General features: G+C 35.9%; 3 protein-coding genes across 7 annotated transcripts; 2 read left to right on the top strand and 1 right to left on the bottom strand.

The window, feature by feature from the left end:
• The first annotated feature begins 320 nt into the window (after nucleotides 1–320).
• LOC108218654 (G-type lectin S-receptor-like serine/threonine-protein kinase At1g34300) lies at nucleotides 321–6,048 on the top strand. Of its 4 annotated transcripts, XM_064091687.1 has the most exons (3): nucleotides 321–3,047; nucleotides 4,236–4,336; nucleotides 5,974–6,048. In XM_064091687.1, exon 1 carries the CDS (start codon nucleotides 467–469, stop codon nucleotides 2,966–2,968), a length of 2,502 nt encoding a protein of 833 aa, XP_063947757.1. In that variant the 5' UTR covers nucleotides 321–466; the 3' UTR covers nucleotides 2,969–3,047; nucleotides 4,236–4,336; nucleotides 5,974–6,048. The 4 variants fall into 4 exon arrangements, with proteins under 4 accessions (XP_063947757.1, XP_017247180.1, XP_063947758.1 ...); XM_017391691.2 differs by lacking the exon at nucleotides 5,974–6,048 and having other exon boundaries at nucleotides 4,236–4,684; XM_064091688.1 differs by lacking the exon at nucleotides 5,974–6,048 and having other exon boundaries at nucleotides 4,262–4,684.
• Nucleotides 5,513–12,018, top strand: LOC108218655 (3-phosphoinositide-dependent protein kinase 2). Of its 2 annotated transcripts, XM_017391693.2 has the most exons (11): nucleotides 5,513–6,046; nucleotides 7,524–7,704; nucleotides 7,812–7,864; nucleotides 8,209–8,310; nucleotides 8,378–8,486; nucleotides 8,661–8,739; nucleotides 8,939–9,104; nucleotides 10,400–10,534; nucleotides 10,689–10,819; nucleotides 11,130–11,352; nucleotides 11,472–12,018. In XM_017391693.2, exons 1-11 carry the CDS (start codon nucleotides 5,735–5,737, stop codon nucleotides 11,553–11,555), a joined length of 1,575 nt encoding a protein of 524 aa, XP_017247182.1. In that variant the 5' UTR covers nucleotides 5,513–5,734; the 3' UTR covers nucleotides 11,556–12,018. The 2 variants fall into 2 exon arrangements, with proteins under 2 accessions (XP_017247182.1, XP_063947759.1); XM_064091689.1 differs by lacking the exons at nucleotides 10,400–10,534; nucleotides 10,689–10,819; nucleotides 11,130–11,352; nucleotides 11,472–12,018 and adding an exon at nucleotides 9,390–10,379.
• Nucleotides 12,019–12,236: 218 nt separating this feature from the next.
• On the bottom strand, nucleotides 12,237–19,091 carry LOC108215769 (protein NAR1). The gene is made up of 11 exons (XM_017388336.2): nucleotides 18,758–19,091; nucleotides 18,336–18,430; nucleotides 17,862–18,015; nucleotides 17,471–17,657; nucleotides 17,202–17,328; nucleotides 16,311–16,479; nucleotides 16,040–16,089; nucleotides 15,778–15,949; nucleotides 13,108–13,234; nucleotides 12,881–12,972; nucleotides 12,237–12,607 (listed from the first exon to the last, which is right to left on the bottom strand). Exons 1-11 carry the CDS (start codon nucleotides 18,866–18,868, stop codon nucleotides 12,455–12,457), a joined length of 1,437 nt encoding a protein of 478 aa, XP_017243825.1. The 5' UTR covers nucleotides 18,869–19,091; the 3' UTR covers nucleotides 12,237–12,454.
• Between the last annotated feature and the right edge of the window lie 858 nt (nucleotides 19,092–19,949).

Raw genomic sequence — 19,949 nt, forward strand, 5'->3', positions numbered from 1 at the left:
AAACAATATTTATTATTCTTACGAAGTGTACGTTTGACTTATCTTATTTATATATAAGTCCTATAAACAATAAGTAAATATATAACTTTTTTGAAAATAAAAACTCATTTTTATTAAATAACAAATCTAAACTATGTCTTCAATATTTTTTAATAAAATATTATATAAATATAATCTTTTAATAGAAAGTAAATCTTTATTTTGATAATAACTTATTTGGAATCGGCAGCAAAAAAACATAAAGAATATAAGTTTTCGATCAATTTAATTTTGGAGTATTTTTGTACTCGTGGTCGTGTACGTATAAATTTGTACTTTGAAAAGTCAAAGTCTTCCATCTATCTCTCCCTGTCCAAACAGTCTCTGGTCTCAGTCTCTCCACCTCCATTAAAACCTTCAATCAAATGCTTCATCATCAACTAAAAACTCCATCTTAACTTCACATTTCTACAAACCCACCAAAATTATGAGAACCCCATTAACATATCTCCTCCTAGCTTCATTTCTCGCCGGAATTTTCGCCGCCGACATCCTGCCCGGAGACTCCATTTCCGCCGGAGACACCACCAAGACATGGACCTCGCCCAACAACACTTTCACTCTCTCCTTCATAGCTAACAGTGCTTCACCCAACACTTTTTTGGCTGCCATTACTTTCAACAATATTCAAATCTGGTCCGCCGGAGCTGCCGCCGTTGACTCAACTGCTACTTTGACTTTGCTTAGGTCCGGAAATCTGCAGCTGGTCAATGGAAGCTCAAACGGTGTCGTTTGGCAGTCGAATACTTCCCGTCTTGGTGTTTCGAAAGCTAGTGTTGAAGATACAGGTGAACTTGTACTTAAAAATGGAAGTGATAAAGTTGTTTGGAGTAGTTTTGATAATCCTACTGATACTATCATGCCTGGTCAGAATTTTACTGTTAAACATGAATTGAGAAATGGGTTGTATTCATTTAAGCTTCTTGATAATGGGAACTTGACTTTGTTGTGGAATAGGAGTACTATGTATTATAATTCAGGGTTGAATTCTTCGGCTAGTATTAATTTGACATCGCCTAGTTTACGCTTGGAATCTATTGGGATTTTGTCATTGTTTGATCCGAAGATTGTGGGGTCTGTTATTGTGGCTTATAGTAGTGATTACGCTGAGGCGGGTCAACAAAGGTATGTGAAGTTGGATGATGATGGTAATTTGAAGATTTTTAGTGCCGCGGGAGGTACTGCGACACAGAGGTGGGTTGCTGTTAGCGATATTTGTCAGATTTACGGGTATTGTGGGAGATTAGGGATATGTAGTTACAATGGTTCGGAATCTAAACCGGTTTGTGGGTGTCCGTCTAGGAATTTTGATCCGATTGATCCGAAAGATGGGAGGAAAGGTTGTAAGAGGAAAGTGGAAATTAGTGATTGCCCTGGGAATGCGACAATGTTGCAACTGGATCACACGAGATTCTTGACATATACGCCTGAATTGTCTTCGCAAGTTTTTTTTGTGGGGATTTCTGCTTGTAGGTTGAATTGTCTTGTTGGTCCGGCTTGTGGTGCTTCAACATCATTGGCGGATGGTACGGGGTTGTGTTACTTGAAGAATCCGGATTATTATAGTGGGTATCAGTCTCCTGCACTTCCTAGCACGTCATATGTTAAGGTTTGCGGACCTGCTCAACCAAATCCAACACCGGCTTCACTCAGTGACAATAAAGATAAAGAATGGAAGTTGCGTGCTTGGATAGTGGTGGTAGTTGTTTTGGCTACTCTTTTGGTTCTAGTCCTCTTGGAAGGTGGAATCTGGTGGTGCTGCTGTAGAAATAGCCCAAAGTTTGGTGCATTGTCAGCACAGTATGCCCTGCTTGAGTATGCCTCTGGTGCACCTGTTCAATTCTCGTATAAGGATCTTCAACGGGCAGCGAAAGGGTTCAAGGACAAGCTAGGTGAAGGAGGGTTTGGTGCTGTTTATAAAGGAGTTCTTGCTAATAGAACTGTTGTTGCAGTGAAGCAACTCGAAGGAATAGAGCAGGGTGAGAAACAATTTAGAATGGAAGTCGCAACTATAAGTAGCACACACCATTTAAATCTGGTGAGATTAATAGGATTTTGCTCAGAAGGGCGTCACAGGCTTTTGGTGTTCGAGTTTATGAAAAATGGGTCTCTCGATCACTTCCTGTTTACAACAGAAGGACAGTCAAGTAAATTGCTCAGTTGGGAGAATAGGTTTAACATTGCTCTTGGGACAGCAAAGGGGATTACATATCTTCACGAAGAATGTCGAGACTGCATTGTCCACTGTGATATAAAACCAGAAAACATCCTTTTGGATGAGAATTACAATGCAAAAGTATCAGATTTTGGCCTGGCGAAACTTGTCAATCCAAAGGACCACAGGTATCGAACATTGACGAGTGTGAGGGGGACCAGAGGATACTTGGCCCCAGAATGGCTTGCAAATCTTCCAATAACTTCTAAATCTGATATATACAGTTTTGGAATGGTATTGTTAGAGATAGTGAGTGGGAGAAGGAACTTTTATGTCTCCTCCGAAACAAATCAGAAAAAGTTTTCTTTGTGGGCGTATGAGGAGTTTGAGAATGGTAATGTTGAGGCAATTGTGGACAGACGGCTTCTAGGGCATGAGGTGGACATGGAACAGGTGAGGAGAGTTATTCAGATAAGCTTTTGGTGCATTCAAGAACAACCTTCTCAGAGGCCAATGATGGGAAAAGTGGTACAGATGCTAGAAGGGATTATGGAAATTGAAAAGCCGCCAGCTCCCAAGTCCATGACTGAAGGATCAATCAGTGGTACTAGCATTACTGCGAGCAGCAACATTAGTGCTCTCTCCACTTTTGCAGCTTCAGCAGTGGCTCCCTCATCAACATCATCACTCCAAACTGCAGGAGCTACATCTTTTCCTTCAGGAAAGAATGTGGAGAGAGTATCTTCATCACTTCTACGTGAAGAGGCGGATTAAATTCGGTGTCCTAAGTTTAAAATATGCATAGGAGTACAAGGAATTCATTCCAGAATGTGGAAACAATCTCCTGAGGACTGTAAGCTTCGCTCTATACATGACTCAAGTTTGTATGTTCTATTATATTTGTTCTTATTCCCACTGATATATAGGAATGTGAATTATATGTACGCTCTAAACGGAGACTTGACCTCTTTAAGAGTGATTTTACCTAGTATATATATAGCAAGTAAATATGGTTATTAGTAATTTACCAAACTCTTTTATGATAATTGATAGAGATATTTCCAATAATACTCCTTCCATTTCCTTATTAAAAGCTGTTTCTTGGGTAAATATTGCTAGTTGGTTTTATCTATTTTGTCTCAAATCTACTGATTTGGTTTAGTTGGACTGTAGCTTAGTTGGGCTGTAGTATGAAGGATTAGTGAGAATCTGAGAAAGGTAAATCATAATAGTCCAGATCTTTTGGTAGTGCGGCGTGGATGCTGCAGAGCATTTGTAACGTAATTTGGTTTGGGAAAAGTTAATCGCAAAAATGTAAATACTTACTGTCCGGTGCTTCTGACACCCGAATTATCTCCCCTGTAGGCCGGAGAAGGCCAAAATTCAGGGGGTCATGACATAACATAAAATTGTGTTTGGGGTAAATTTTGTCTAAAAGAGCCAGCTCAATGATTATCAGTTTGTGTTAAATGTGTGCAGCTTGAACGTCCTTGTCATCACCTGCCTACTCCTTAAGTCTCTACTATCATCAGGCTTACTGTAATTAACTCTGTTGTGGACCGAGATATAAGTCGGAGTAATATGCATGTGTAATGTCACCATCAAAGGCTACATCAACAAGGAGTTGCCATTATTAAAAAGATGACAATAAGGTCCGAAAATGATGAGTATCTAGTATTTTCCATTTTACATTAATTAAATAATGCTGAGAGGACTCGAATGAAAATTATTTCTGAATTAGAACAAACACATTATTCCTTACTGTTGTCTAGCACTAGTGCACTAGTTCGAGTGGAGTCTTCTGTTCTTCTATTCGCTTGTTGATGATGTAAGTAGCTGTCAGACAGATTTAATCAGATCGTATTTTATAGCGTTAAATGTAATTCCTTTTTGCTATTCGAGCATCATCTTCTTTCAGATTTATCTGAAATTTATTATTTCATTTTACACATACTGCTTTGATCCACCAGTCATCTGGGGTGTCCTTACATAATATCACTCTGAATGAATGTTTACAACCTGACTTTTTTGCATGAGACAGAGCTTATGATCCTTGGTCTATTGTAGCTGATACGAAGAATCGAAGATATGGAGGTCCACAAAAACTAGGTAGATTTAAAATACTCTGCGACGAGAAGCCTGGTGAGTTTCAGTACTCGCCGCACCTGGCTCATCTGCATAACTCTACACTTGTGGTGAGTGGTGACTCGTCTTTGCTGCTTGTTCCTAACAAGACATTGCCGTCGATTACCTGGAAGCAGAGGATGCTTCTTCGGTTGTATATACTACTCTTTGTTACTTGACATTAAACAACATTACTGTGAGGGAAAAAGTAAATAACAACAGATGGAACATGATTGGGTGCGGTGCGAACCAAGAGTTTAACAAGTTATTTTGATTTTTGACCAGTCACTATATTTTGACTGAAATTTATATGTATTATATAATTGTAAAAAATAATAAAAATTATATCAAAATTTTAATATATAATTTTCAGATTTTAAAAATAATAAATAAATAATTTATAATATTTAGTGAAAAATTAGTCAATTTAATTTCTCGAAAATCAAAATAACACGAGCGGTAATATTTTTCGATCCGACGATACTCTGTCGGTATACACTTAATCCCAATCCGAACGTGGAAATCTATGCTCGGTTACAGGCTTACAGCTAGGGGTGTACACGGTTCGGTAAAACCGACCAAACCAACCCGAACCGATCACTTTTCGACCGAACCAACCCGAATTTTTTTAACCCGATATGTATTTGGTTTAAAAAAATATAAACCCGACTTAATTGGGTTGGTTACGGGTTTGAATATTTTTAGGCCGAACCAAACCAACCCGAATAAAAAATAAAATATTTTAAATATTATATATATATATGCATAGCCCAGCACCTCGAATATATTTTAAATATATCATGTTGTCTAAATTAGTGATTAGTGTTACAAGTATATGATTATTGTTCACAAAATGGTATATCTTCTGCAATGTTTCCGAAGGTAAAGTTTCTTAATCTACCTCAGAAAATTTATTATAAAATATTTAAGTTACATGTTTCAGTTTTACCGAGTAGTCTGATGTGATTATATTGGTATGCATAGGGGAGTAAAGAGTTGAGCAACAGTTTGTAAAATTTATTAACTCAACCGAACCAATCCAAACCGAACCAAACCGAAGTACTACAAATTGGTTTGGGTTACAAATTTATACGGTTCGGGTTGGGTTGAAATTTTGAAAACCCGACTTAATTGGATTGGGTCAATAAATTTCATCAACCCGCCCAACCCGAACCGTGTACACCCCTACTTACAGCATACTCCATGCTTCTTGGTTCGAGAATGCGTGTAATGTGTGAATCTTTACATGAACCAAATAAAGCAAAAACTAGAAAAAGGATCCTAACGTGGGATGAGAATCTTTCCTCTTTCTCGTACACTCTGCTTTTCAGTTCATCTGGTCTTCCCTTCCTCTTTTATCGGAGGCCGTGACATACACATTTTCACACACCCGTCACTCCTCAATTCCAATGTTTTATGGGGGCACGTTACGTTCTTCTATTCTCGGACACCTACTTAAAACATATCACACACACATACTATATTAACATCTCTTTCTTTTTTACACACAAACAAAAAATGTCTGCATCTGTGGGAGATCAAGGTGGAGGAGGTGCAACTGTTGATAACATGGACAAGGATAATGTTAATAATAATAATAATATTGCAAATAATACAAATAAGCCTCCTCTAAGAGCTAAGAGCTTTTCATTCAGGGCTCCACAGGAAAATTTCACCATTAAAGATTTTGAATTGGGCAAGATCTATGGTGTTGGGTCTTATTCTAAGGTTTTGTTCTTGTAAACTTGTTATGATCTTTTTATTATTGAATTTATGATTGTTGGATTTATTTGTTTTTTTATTGTGTTTGTGTGAATTGTTTGGAATGCATGTGTTTTTGCTTTTAATTGGTATGCCTTGCTTGCTGCATGTCCCTCTATAAATTTTTTAGTGGTTCTTTGTATGGGCTTTGAGAATATAGTTTGAGTGATATGATCATATGGTAATGTGGTGGTTGCAACTTTTCTCCCTGTAATTTGGTTGTACCAGTGTTGTACTCTTCATTTCGCCGAAGCGACAGCACACTGGGATGATGTGAATTTGTTTATTTTAGTTGGTGTGAGAGTGTGGCCCTGTGGGATGGAGGGTAGGGAGGTTGATTAAAGATTCTCTCAGAATCGAACCGTTCCTGCAATTTTTTCCAGTCTACATTTTTCTTGTGCGATAGCAATTTTGTTATGTCTTAACTTTAGTGAGAAAACTTAATTTGGATCGACTTAGTGTTAGGATAAGAAGCTGCTAATTGCCAGCCTGTGGAGTTGGCTACATAAAGGGTTATTTGTTTTGTACTTTTGAGCATATTATGATCATCTCGAAATAGTGGTAAAAATGCTATTACATCAGAATCTGTTAGTGAGATGCAATCAGTAATAATTTTGTCCAGTTTCTGCAACACCTACAGGCTACAATAGAGGTTCTTATGAGGTTACTATATTAGTAGGGAAAATTTACTCTCATCTATCCTTCTCTTGCACTAGATATAATTGGTGTTGAAATAAAAGGAAGATTATGTGGCTAGCTGTATAATTTCTAGCAAGTCTTCCCACAACCTGATGCTTAAGCCGGATTCCTTGCTCTGGGTCCGAACCGATATTCCTCATAATTCAACTGTCCTAAATTGTCAGTGTAGGAGTCTTCTATTGCTTTTTGACCTTGCTAAAGCGATATTTGTGATAGATTTACTGGCTTTAGGCTTCTTGGCAATTGTCCTGGGAGCAGGCTGCTACAGTGGGACTCCTAATCACTCGCACAAGCAACCTCTATAAAGCCTATAATAGAGGCTTAAAGACACTGCAGGATATCTGTGTCGTGCATGTTAGTCTAAATAGAGAAGAACTTACTTGTGTTGGGGATATGGATGTAGATACAGATAATTTCTATCTTGGGCAGGACCGGAGGAGGTTATAGTTGATCTGAATCCAAAATTATTGATATTTTAGGTGTTTCTAGGACCTATGTCTTGCTAGTTTGTAATATCAAGCTTCTAAGCAAAAGCCACGTACTAGTTCATAGTTTTCAGGGTGAATGACAAGCTACCTGCAGATTCATAATAACTAAAATCCATAAATGTATAGCTTACGATGTTCTGGTTTGCATAGTGCAGTGCAGGGATACCTAAAGTTGAAGTCACTTTGTTCTTATTAAAGCATCTGATCGTTTTGTTCTTTCTTGTTTGATTCCTTATAAACTCCAATGATGTCACCAGGTTGTCAGAGCAAAAAAGAAAGACACAGGAATGGTTTATGCATTGAAGATCATGGATAAAAAGTTCATTACTAAGGAAAATAAAACGGCATATGTGAAACTAGAGCGGATAGTACTCGATCAACTGGATCATCCTGGCATTGTGCGCTTGTTCTTTACATTTCAAGATGCTACTTCCTTATGTAGGTACTCTTGGCTGAATCTAGTTGGTATTGAGTTCCAGATCTAGTTATGTGCTTGTATTTAAATTTTTTTATACTGACTTGGTTCATGTGACGGTACTATGAAGACATGGCACTAGAATCTTGTGAAGGTGGAGAACTTTTTGATCAAATTACCAGGGTGAGTTAAATATAAATTTGTTTCCAATTACGTCCTCATTAAAGAAAATTTGTCAAAAAAAAAAAATTGTGTTTTTCTGCTACGTTGTGGCCCATTCATCTTCATATTCATTGTGCATAGTTCATCGGCATTCCTCCATATATTATTACAAGAAGTACCACTTTAGTCAAGGCATACTGCTGCTGTATATTACATTATAATTGCACTATAAAATGTTTGTTGCATGATATCAAATTTTGGATATCATAGTTCAGCTATGATTAAATCCTAGTTTCAAATATACCATCATTGCTTAGTTTTACAATTTCAAGTGTCCAATATCGATTGAATTTGTGTCAGTGTAGAAAGGTCGATTATCAGAAGATGAAACCCGTTTCTATGCTGCGGAAGTTGTAGACGCGCTCGAGTACATACATAAATTGGGACTGTTACATCGAGATATTAAGGTGCTTCACTGAATATTTTTATGTGTCCTTGGCATAAGAAAAATGCTGACAGGTTGTTCGATGGCAGCCAGAGAATCTATTACTTAGTTCCGATGGGCATATAAAAATTGCTGATTTTGGTAGCGTAAAGCCTATGCAAGATAGCTCAATAACTCTCCTTCCAAATGCAGCATCAGGTGATATATTGAACTACGTACAAATATATTATATTAGACTACTAAAATTGTTTTAAGAAAAATAATGTCTAGCCCATTTACTTCTGAACAACACTCTATACCAATTAAACCAGAGTTCAATATTATTCTGGAAATAGTATAAAGATATTAAAATATAGTAACGTTTCTTTACAGATGATAAAGCTTGCACCTTTGTTGGAACTGCGGCTTATGTACCTCCAGAAGTGCTAAATTCATCTCCTGCTACAGTTGGGTGAGAAACTCTTCTCGGAATAACTTTGGTACTGGCATAGATGTAAATCAACTAATATATGTTGCAACTGTGGAATTTCCGGCTGAAACTTTGATGCTTCTAATACTAGCCTTTTCATATCATTTTTGACTCATGTTCATCTTTTTATTTTTAGGATGGCTTACTACTTTTTGGTGTGTGTTCATGCTTGTTTTAACAGAAACGACCTATGGGCACTTGGCTGTACCTTGTATCAAATGCTTGCTGGAAGTTCTCCCTTTAAGGATGCTAGCGAATGGCTGACATTTCAAAGAATTATTGCCAGAGACCTCAGATTCCCAGATTACTTTTCAGAGGAAGCCAAAGATCTGATTGATCGATTACTGGTAAGTTGTAATTGGTTATACACAGATTATAATCATCAACTCAGCTACTTATAAGATGCATATATATATATTTCCTCTCTTTCTATTTCCATTGTTCAATCATATTGTTTCCATCTGAAGAAAATGTGTTCCACAAACTTCACTTCTATCTTAAAAACATCACTATTTCACAATTGTATACCACTATGGCAATGATATTTATGTTTTGAGCAATTAGTCTAAATAATGTCATTTTGAAGGAACCATTTGTCGCATTTTTGACCCTGGTATTTATATATCATGTAGTACAATGCGGAAACATCCAGAGTGTTGGTAAACCGAACACTGATCACTCATTCAGCATCTGTAATTATTTATACAGACTATCAGTACCGGCTGTTCAAATTTTCAAAACATTTATTTGTCATGCGGATTAGAGATTCACCAATAGCAGCAACCTCATTTCTTAACCATGTACATATTAATCTTTTATTTGTAGTGTTTTCTTATGTATTAAAACTGTAAAACAACTTAGATATGTATGTTTGTAGATATTTTACCTTGTAATCTACAAGACAAGTACTTGCTAGTGTGTAAGATTTCCCGCAGAACGTATCTTCAGCGTACTTATGTTCTAATCGACTTTTGTTGTCAATGCGACAAACATGACCATTTGTCCCTAGATGCTTTAAGTAGATATGAAGAGTCGATATAATAACACACACAGTTGAGTGCATATATGATACAACGCCCATACACGTACATACAGATCCCTACACCGCAAAGAGTACGACACACACAATTTAACAATTCTGGTCATTTCTATTCTTGTATTACTTCTTAGAATGCCACAAAAAAGAAAAAAAGGAAGCATATTCGCCTATGTGCTGTCAATAATTTTAGCAATGACACTCTTCTTTTAGATTTTTGCTACTAAACCTGTTTGAAAGTTCAAATTTGCATAGAGAATGTTACTCTCTTTTCTAGATTTTTAAGGTACAAGTTACTTGCAACAACTTTTACGTGTTGCAGGTTCCTCCAGAAACTTATTTCTCACTCAAGGCACTAGTTAATCAGTACAAAGTAGACTAATTAATGGTTGATATAGTATATGAGGGTATGTTAATTTAAGGTCATAGAGAGAGATATGGTACATTGAGTTAGAACTGAAGAGAGACTTGTCAAGTTCATTGACCTAAACTTAAGTAAATTAATTTATTTTTCGACTCTTCACTCAGTATAAATAAACAATAGAAGTCCTCATACTTCTCCTCTTAAAGCTTTTCCACTGTGACTTGACGTGAACAATGCTGCAGGATGTTAATCCTAGCAACCGACCAGGTGCAGGGCCTGATGGCTATGCTTCTTTAAAGAATCATCCTTTCTTTAACGGAATTAACTGGGATGATTTAAAAGCATTGAAGCCTCCTGTACTTGCTTTGCCGCGAAAGGTATGACATAATTTGTGTTTTGAATGACTTGTTTAGAATTTACTGGGTTTGTGAGGTTGTTTTCACATGAAAGATGCAACATTGTTCCTCTTAATGTATAAACATACATTCTAACTTGGCTTTGGCTCAATTAAGTGGGATTGATGATGTTCAGGATCTTTCACGGAACCTTTCACGAAACCTATCATGTGCCAAGGATGGTTCAGAAAAACAGGCCAGTGATGATGGTGAAAATGCATCTTCTATTACTAGACTTGCTTCTATCGAATCCTTTGACTCAAAATGGTAATTCTTCATCTTCTTTGTTGCTCCAACACACATTAATACCTTTCAGCTGCAACTAAAACAAGAAGATGCATTGAATCTTATAATTACATAACCTCGTGAATATACTGTGAATAATTAGTGTTATTACCTGAAGATTTTATGATCAAACTCATCAATAAGTTACCTTTTGAACTATTATCATGATGTGTGAAAGTTCTGTTCCATTCATGTATAAGAATTTCAAAATGTCTTGGTATGGTCAAATTGGCTTTCTTCTGTTGCTAAAAGCTACCCAAGGCATACTTATGAGTAATTTTGCTCTTAACAGGCAACAATTTTTGGAGCCTAATGAATCCATTATTATGATATCCATGGTCAAGAAACATCAAAAACTTACAAGCAAGAAGGTGCAGCTTATCCTCACCAACAAGCCAAAGATAATTTATGTGAACCCATCAAAGCTAGAACCTAAAGAGAGCATAGTCTGGTCAGATAACCCTAATGAACTTAGTGTTCAAGTTGCCAGTCCTACAAATTTCAAAATTTGTACTGTAAGTCCTTCCTATGCGGTATTCTTGCAAACGTTTAATCTCCGAATTGAGGATTGTCCTGTGGCTTCTTTCATTCTTTGGTTATAACATTTCCTCATGTTCATAAATGATATTTGCAGCCCAAAAAGATACTGTCATTTGAAGATGCAAAACAAAGAGCACTTCATTGGAAAAAGGCTATTGAGGCTCTTCAAGGCCATTGAACTGTTTTTATGCTTTCTGTCGACCAATTCATTGCTGTATCATTATCATCAAGAAACTAGAGAATCCTCGAATAGGCTGATGCTCCCTGAGAAATTATTGTTTCGACGAGAGACTACTTAAAAAGTTCATTTCCAACAGGGTAAAAACATTGAGATACTTCAGTTGTACATTGACATGGACGAAACAAGTTCATGGCTTGCGTGTATTATCAACATATATGCAGAACTATGTGAAATATCAACATATATGCAGAAAGAATTATGTGATTTTTTTGCTTTATCGCATACAAATGTATGAAGACGAGAAATGCTAGAGAACCCAAAGTTTGTTCCAGAACTTTTCCTAAATGCTAATGTGTTGTGTGTAAATTGGTAGCTTTCCAAATAATGTGATGGAGATATGATGAACACTGTATACACATTTGTGCCTAGAAATTAATTTCTGTTGTGCCGCATTATTGAATTTTTGAGAAATATTGTTGGTTCCCTAGCAAGAGCTAAACTCTACGAAGATAAAATGTGCTGATCCAGGGGAATTATATTCTGTCTGCCACAATTTGCTTTTCTTGGCACTGACTTGTGCACATCAAAATCTGGTTTTGCCGTTATGAAACTTATCAAATAAATTAAGCATACATGTATACCGTACTGAGACTTCTATATAAAGATAAAAGCATACTCTGCTAGATAAAATTAAATATCTTTACTAGTATTATGTGTTGCTGTCATGACAAAGGTAGAACAGAATATACATCAGACTGAAGGCTACATGGATTCAGTTAATGATTTCATTAAGAATAAAAAATATCAGGCCCCTCAAAATTTCATTCCAACTCTCAAGGTTAGGATGAGTCTAAAGTAAACAGGCCGCTTGTGGTTAGTTACATCATTGGCGCCAGTTACCAGTTCTGCAGTTGAGAGGTGATACTTTTCACCACAGGATGGTATTGTGTGTGCAAGTGCTTCTTAGCTTGTTCTGATCCAGGTTGCTGCAGCCACTCGTCATACAATCTTTTGGCGAGGGGATTGTCGAAAGGATCACTAATCAAAATCTACAAAGAAAAAAATAGTAAAGGTTAATAATTAGAAGCAAATACCTTGGAAAATTATTTTCATGAAATGGGGCCCCACAATGTGCGTGTGCCGTGTGCTCCAGAACTACGTGTAGGTAACTGCAGCCCCACTAGTATCTTGGTGTAAATATTACTGAATACATGTTTAACCTCAGGCCACCCAGAGCAGAAAAATCTTTAAAAAAGATAATTGGCATTCGCATACACCCAAACCAATACAAACACACAATCCAACAACTAGCCGAAACTTACACTTTCTATATATTTGGCCTCTAGTGACTGAATCAAGTCTTTGCCAGACTGACCAGGCTTTGGCTTTATTTGACCTCCGCCATTGAGACAACCTGCGAAACACGGAATAGATATATCAAGTTCAGGGCTTCAAGCATGATAAGAAGTACCATGATTGTTCCAAAAGTTGCACATGTTAAGCATAATTATTGCAATGCTAGATTTAAATGATGAAAGATGAATAGTACCAGAAGGGCATGCCATAACCTCCAGAAACTGGTAGTCACATTTTCCTATTTTAATTTTTCTGACAATGTTCTGCAGATTCCTGAATCCGTAACACAGTGCAAACTTCAATACAGTTTCACCCTCTACCTGCATCAAACAATAATGGCAGATACTTGAATTATTCCAGAGATAATGAAGGTGGAGATTTAAAACTTTAATAGAAAAGCCTATAATAATTTAACAGCATTTGCTAAAATTGCACGGCCGCAGCTGTCATACATTTAAAGGTCGTTTGGTTGACATGTAAATACCCAGGAAGCAGGAAGTTCAAATTCCCAGGAAATATATAAAATTAAGATTGTTTGTTTGACAAAAAGAAAGGAAGTGTAAATACCCATGGAAGTGTGAATACCCACTAAACATGGGAAGTTATATCCACCTCCCCCTTGGTTACTTGCACTTCCCTTAATTTAACTTCCTATATATTCAAGCAAATAATTTTTTCTAATTCCTAATAAGAACTTAATATACCAAGGAAGTATAACTTCCTATAGGAAGCAAATACCTATATGTAACCAAACGACCACTTAGGCAAAAAAGTTGTAAACCTGAATATATATATATATATATATATAAATCTTCAAAGAGCCAAGCCCCAACCACACCCTGAATCAACTTTGCAGTTCATTTTCCTCTTTTTCCATAAAACAACCCAAAATTCCCCTCACACGTGTGAACAAGACTTTCAATAATAAAGCTCAAACACAGTTGCAACTTCCAAGGAAGTAAAAAACTTACTAAAATTGAACAATCCATGGTACTAAAAATTCTCAGATTGCACTAACCAAAAAGTGTTACGTCAAATAACAATTAGAATATAACAGCCTAACGGGTCTAGGAGCAACAGATAGTTAACTAGGTGTTACATACGGGGTAACTAAAATAAAGCTGTCTTTCTAAGTATACAGCAAAAAAAAGATTCCTCAAATAAGAAAGACTAGATTTTTTAAGGTTCACTGTTCTAAGAGATTACCAAAGGGTGTCATAGAGGCATCCTTTGGTGGATCCTAAGGAAGGAGAAAGCACTTGGCTCCTACACAAACTCCAATAGTTGAAGATGTAACTGTATATGCATATCGTCAAAGAGTTGAGCACTTGAGCCCTAAGCAAACACCAAACCTCCTCAAAATTCTCCTCTTATATCCTTAAGCAAAAACCCAAAGTTCACCTCACACTTGTGAACAAAACTTCCAAGACTAGAGCTCAAACACAGAGAGTAGCAACTTGCAAGGAAAAATACATATCAAACATAGTATCAATAATTTTAAGGTTGCACCGACCAGAAAGTGTTGTGCCAGAAAACAATTGGGATAACTAATCAAGACATACACACAGAGTTTCTAAATTAAGATCTTTTTTTAAATATACAGCACATATTAGTTTCAAAAAATGAAGGAAGACCTAGAATGACCAAAAATCTATGAGATGGCATATGAAAAGCTTTTGGAGAGGCTCCATTTGGTGAATCTGATAGGAGAAACACTTCAAAACTATGCATGCAAAAATGCAATTACCTTGGAATATAAAGGCATGTGAGGTTTAGTTGAATATTTAAGTTAAACAAGTACGACCAGGAATGACTGTGCACTAATTGAACTAGCTGAACTAAATAGGAGAGAGCATATAATTTGTTTTTACTCATTTTTGTTTTTCTGTTCCAGATTCCATTTTTCACTAGCAGCTTTAAATGCCGAATGTTCTCATATAGGCAATTTTCACTTCACTGTAAATAATGAAGAAATCTAGGATAACAAGAAACAGAAGCCCGCCCAGCCTTGTAAAATTTAATGGAACTCTTACCAGCAGATTCTAACCGGCCCATTGGACACAGGACTTAAGTCCCACTTTTGGTACTTGTCCAATTATGTGAAGCAGGGGCAAAGCCTCTTAATTGCCTTGCCCAGAGCTATCCCTAGACTCCTCTGATTAGCTACTTTCCGATACAGACAGACAACTTCACAGTTAAGCTATCATCATAATTTTATTTCAAGTTTCCTTTCTAATTTTGAGGTTATCTTAGTCGCAACTAAACCAACAACACAGTGAACTTAATAAGCCTAGCAGCTAGTGAAAGCGGTTGTTGGACTGGATGTTTAAAAATAACTACTAATTCCAAATATTCAGAAACAAAAAAAAAAAGGATATAGAAGCACTATTTTATTGCCTAATTTTGCATAAACTAGAGTTTCTTTATTTTGGATTTTTCATCTACCGGAAATATTTTGCAGGGGACAGCTCCCAAAGCTAGACTGCGCAAGTACCTTATTAAAGATTAGCTCATCCACTTATCACCTACTCATTAGTCATTGCTATAGCCTTTTCAGTTTGCATTAATTTATGGTGTATTGTCACAATAACAAAATTGTAGCCAACCTATCTACCAGTCCATGGGACCTTGTATGTTGTGTGGCCATGTATGCATGCCAACATATGTGTGCTTCTTCTTATATGTTGTGCAAGGTAGTGTCCACCTACAGACTAACTTAGATATTACTCCTTCGTAACCTTCTATTTCATATCACATAAAAGCCATTAACAATTCTTTATAATTTATGCGAGGGTCCTTCAAACATAGGATATAAGAAAGAAAAGGAAAAGGCTACTCAAACAGTAGAACACAAGTCCCCTACCTCTAGACTCACTTCACGGAAATCTGAATTCCTTAATGTCTTAAAGACCAGTGGCTCTTTAATATCTTGACCATAAAGAGTTTTAGCAGCATTTCTGAATATTGTCTCTGCATATCCTCCAGAACTTCCACTAACACCATAGAGCTGCCCTTCTTCATCAACGTTTGTTAGACTGCAGATTTGAGATTATAGTAATCATCAAAACCTGCTTGGGAAATTTAATAAATAAATACAGATATCCCAAAAAAAACGAAGTGCTCACAGTTGGTCGAGTGGAGACTCTTCCAATGCTTTAAAATCCACTCCTTTTGACTGCAAAAGTTCATAATAAAGGATAAGATCATTAAGTGTCCACTTTTATTCTTTGAAAAACAATGAGATTTGTGCAATAGTACTTCCATTCTCTCCCCCCTTGATTGCTTGATTTGAGGTTAAAACCAGCTTCTATCAGATGATTGTGCAAACAAGAAATGGAAGTAATTGGGGGACAACAAGAGTGAATAAAAACTCATAACTTAACCTTTTTGTCATACCTGTATTAGTTCTAAAACTTCTCCAGATGTCAACACCGAATCTACCTCTGTTATGTTGAGAACAGTCCCATCACTCTGAGATTCAACACCAAAGACAAAGTCATCCCTTGAAGCCTCAAGCTTTTTGTCATAACATGGCATCACAGTCACGTGGTAGATATCTTCAGGCCTGCTACCCAAGTGTTCAATAATCAAACAAATGCATCCCCAACTGTTATACTCTACATGCATGTAGTGATGAGCTTCGACACCGTGAAGTATAATTTACTGTTGCTTAAATGCGTATAAAGACCAGTTCCAAAATCGGCAATCACAAATTCCGTGAAGTATAAAGTGTTGCTTGAATGCATAGAAAGGACAGTTCCGAAATCGGCAATTACAAATTCTATACATTTACCTCATATACACACAATACCACAGGAGAAAAACAGCCTATGCACAACACATAAGAATCGGATAAAGCTGGGAATTTCACAATCACTGCATTTATTTCAGAAGCATGGTCACATGTGAGTTGTGCCCCTTTCTCTCCTTCAAAAAGCCTAATTTTAAGCATATAAGGACAGCATTCTACTGATAAGCTTTTTTCTGCATGAGACTTCCTTTGCTACATTCGGAAAAAAATTGGATGAAGTGAAATCATGTTTCCATGACAAGTGCACATTCTAATACTAGATGACTGGATGATAGGAAAACCCGGGTAGCCCATAACTCTCGTGTTGACATTATTTTTAAGTCAGGAAGTACAATTTATTTTCCAATTATTGATGACTGTATTTTGAATCATTTAAACTTGTCAACACAGGCTTATACTTTCAGAACATAATCTTGATACTAAATGTATTAAATTACCATTCAGTATAAAATAAGTGCTAAAACAGAAAAAATCACCTAATAGACATCTTCTGGCTCAAGTGTTGTTTAACAATCGTTCCTATAGTTTGTTGAGGGCTCTTGACTGAAGAAATATAAGGCAGAATATAGGATCCTAATGTTTTCTCGGCATAGCATATCCAACCTGTTACAGTAAGAGGAATATAAAATACATTGAATCCAGTTACCAATGTCATAAATGAAACATTAATTAACGCTCCAATAGACAACATCTGCATGATGAGATCCTGTAACTTGGTCACAAACAGAATTATAAAGATGGATACCTGGACACGCAGAGGATATCATGGGTAACAATGATTTACTTTTATCATCACCAGATGAATGACTTTGCTTATACCGTGTAATAAACTCATTACAAGATTCCATGAGTACCAAGTCTCTGCTGCAGCAGGTGTCAAATAAGGTCTTCACTCCTAGAGACTTAAAGAATGTAGTTAGTTTTTTGAACACCTGAAAGTTGAAGAGAAGTCAAACTATCAGAAAATTACATCTGCGATACGCACCACTTATGTTTTAGTTATTTTAATTTATAAGAGTGAATGCAAAATATCTGCAGGCAGTACAACACTAACATTATACTCATGCCAAACTTGATTGCATAACCTGGATACAAATATGAAAAATTAATAAATTGTAAAATTACATATTTCACACCTGTAGGGAAGAAAGCCCAAAGTACTCTGCAAGGGAAGCCCTAGATTGGGGAGACAAAGAGACAATTACAATCTTCCCTTTATCGATACTTGAAAGGAACTCATCTAAACTCTGCTTCTCAAGCATAACTGTCTCGGCAGAAGTGATGCATCCACTACGACCACAAAAAAAGAATTCAATTTCAGCATATTCCAGAAGGTACAAAAAATATACAACTCGAAACAATACAACAAACACCTAGACCCATCACTCTCATGTTGAGATGATTGTAGTTCATAACCTTAAGATAGTTTACTTATCGTAACCTAAATTGTCAATATCTAGTAACCCAAAAGGTAATACTTCTTTCACAATAAAATATATTCCCCTTAGCCCACAACAACTAACCAATTTCATTGCAAATAACTAAAATTCATCAAAAACTAAAAAACAGCACTCCAAGAATTGCATATTTAAACTTCAGAGAGTAAGTACCTGCACGCTAAACAATCCTTGAGTGAAATCTTTACCGGCTCCACTTGCATTTCTTTAGGAGCATTCACAACCTTCGGACCATTCTTTTTTAAGTTCTAAACAAAAGATATTCAGAGCAACTACTATTAGAGTCATCCAAAAATTCAAAACTTGCCCAATTTTTATTTACTCCAGCCAGAACAATATATTTAAAAATAAATAAAAAATTTGCCCACTTTTCATCCTAATATATTCCAAGGAACAATCCCAAAGTTGTCATAACAAGCAAATAATCACTATCTTCACATGAAAATCAAAACTTTAAATTACTAGTAATCAATTTATTGACCTAATAACACATAAATCAGTTTCAGTAATAATAATAACAACAAAATAATCGAATCTTTAAAAAAAAAAAGGGGAAAAGGAGAAAGAAAAATTACCCCCAATCTATCAGTGGGTTTAGAATTCAAAGAAACAACACAGCCCTGTGAAGGTGCTATATAATCATTCAGGTCTCCAATCCTTAGCGTTGCTGAGAATTTCTCTGACATATCTTCTTTTATCTATCTCTTTCTTCAACTCAAATAACAGAGTGTTTATCAAGTACTTGTGTAATTGTATGTGTAGTTAGATGGACACAACAACAGAAAGTAAACAAGATGTATAAATATGTATCTGCCCTATGTCGGTAAATTGTATTCTTGTATCTATTGTCGCCGTTGTGATATTTCTGTATTGACTGCAAAAAACTCTGCAGCCCAGAAATTTTATGTATTCAGATTATTTTTCTTTCGCTAAATATATTCGCATTCGCATTTTTTTTATTAACGGGTTTCATTTGAACAAATAATAACGGAGATGCTATAAAAAATTGTGGAACGACTTTTATTTTTTTTATTTATATAATGGTGTTGTTTGATTAAACCTATTTTTTAGGAATAAGAGCTTATTTCTTTACAAAAATACAAATAAAACTCTACTTTTTAAAAATAAATATGTATGGACAAATAATCAGTCCAAATAGTCAAATTTTAAATTAATATGAAATTGTTTTCTTCTTTCAAAAATCAGAATAAAAAGCAAATGAGCTGATCAACGACCGAACTCTAATAATAAAAGAGTGCAAAATGCTAATGCAAAGTAGAGTTGGTAGAATGATTCTGTTTGCTAGGAAGCATACAAACAGAGTAGGTCATAGATCGGCTAGAATTGCCGGTACGTTAAATGGCTTCGTAGATATTTCGTCTACTCCATCATTTTTGTTGGAGACATTATTGTCGGACATGTTGATAAATTAATGAATATTTTCGGATATGTTGATAAATTAATGAATAGTTGCTTTTTTTTAAAAAAAATGACGGAACTCTAATTAGTTGACATTTTAAAATTTAAATCTAGAACTTGAAAATAAAAATCGACTAATCAACAACCAAACTACAATCTCATGACATTTTAAAAAGAAAATCTAGAACCAAAGAGCATATATTTCTGTAAATACAGCGATGTTGGGTGGTGAACTTTTTATTAATTTATAACAAGTGTATGTTTGGTTCAAGTAGTGCAATGTTAGATAGACAACGATGAATGTTCGGTACAGATCATTACATTAATGTATAAATCATAATCATTGTC

The sequence above is a fragment of the Daucus carota genome, chromosome 4 (assembly GCF_001625215.2).
Source record: "Daucus carota subsp. sativus chromosome 4, DH1 v3.0, whole genome shotgun sequence".
Taxonomy (NCBI): Eukaryota; Viridiplantae; Streptophyta; class Magnoliopsida; order Apiales; family Apiaceae; genus Daucus; species Daucus carota.

What these genes read in the sequence shown, in the direction of transcription:
- LOC108218655 (XM_017391693.2), top strand. Translation starts at nt 5,735, where the DNA reads ATGGGGGCACGTTACGTTCTTCTATTCTCGGACACCTACTTAAAACAT. An exon ending in TTTTTGATCAAATTACCAGG is followed by an intron (nt 7,865 to 8,208) that starts GTGAGTTAAATA and finishes GTGTCAGTGTAG; the next exon opens with AAAGGTCGATTATCAGAAGA. An exon ending in TGTTACATCGAGATATTAAG is followed by an intron (nt 8,311 to 8,377) that starts GTGCTTCACTGA and finishes GTTCGATGGCAG; the next exon opens with CCAGAGAATCTATTACTTAG.
- LOC108218654 (XM_064091687.1), top strand. Translation starts at nt 467, where the DNA reads ATGAGAACCCCATTAACATATCTCCTCCTAGCTTCATTTCTCGCCGGA.
- LOC108215769 (XM_017388336.2), bottom strand. Translation starts at nt 18,868, where the DNA reads ATGTCAGAGAAATTCTCAGCAACGCTAAGGATTGGAGACCTGAATGAT. An exon ending in AGCCAGAAGATGTCTATTAG is followed by an intron (nt 16,480 to 17,201) that starts GTGATTTTTTCT and finishes CTTGGGTAGCAG; the next exon opens with GCCTGAAGATATCTACCACG. An exon ending in GGTTATGGCATGCCCTTCTG is followed by an intron (nt 12,973 to 13,107) that starts GTACTATTCATC and finishes CGTGTTTCGCAG; the next exon opens with GTTGTCTCAATGGCGGAGGT.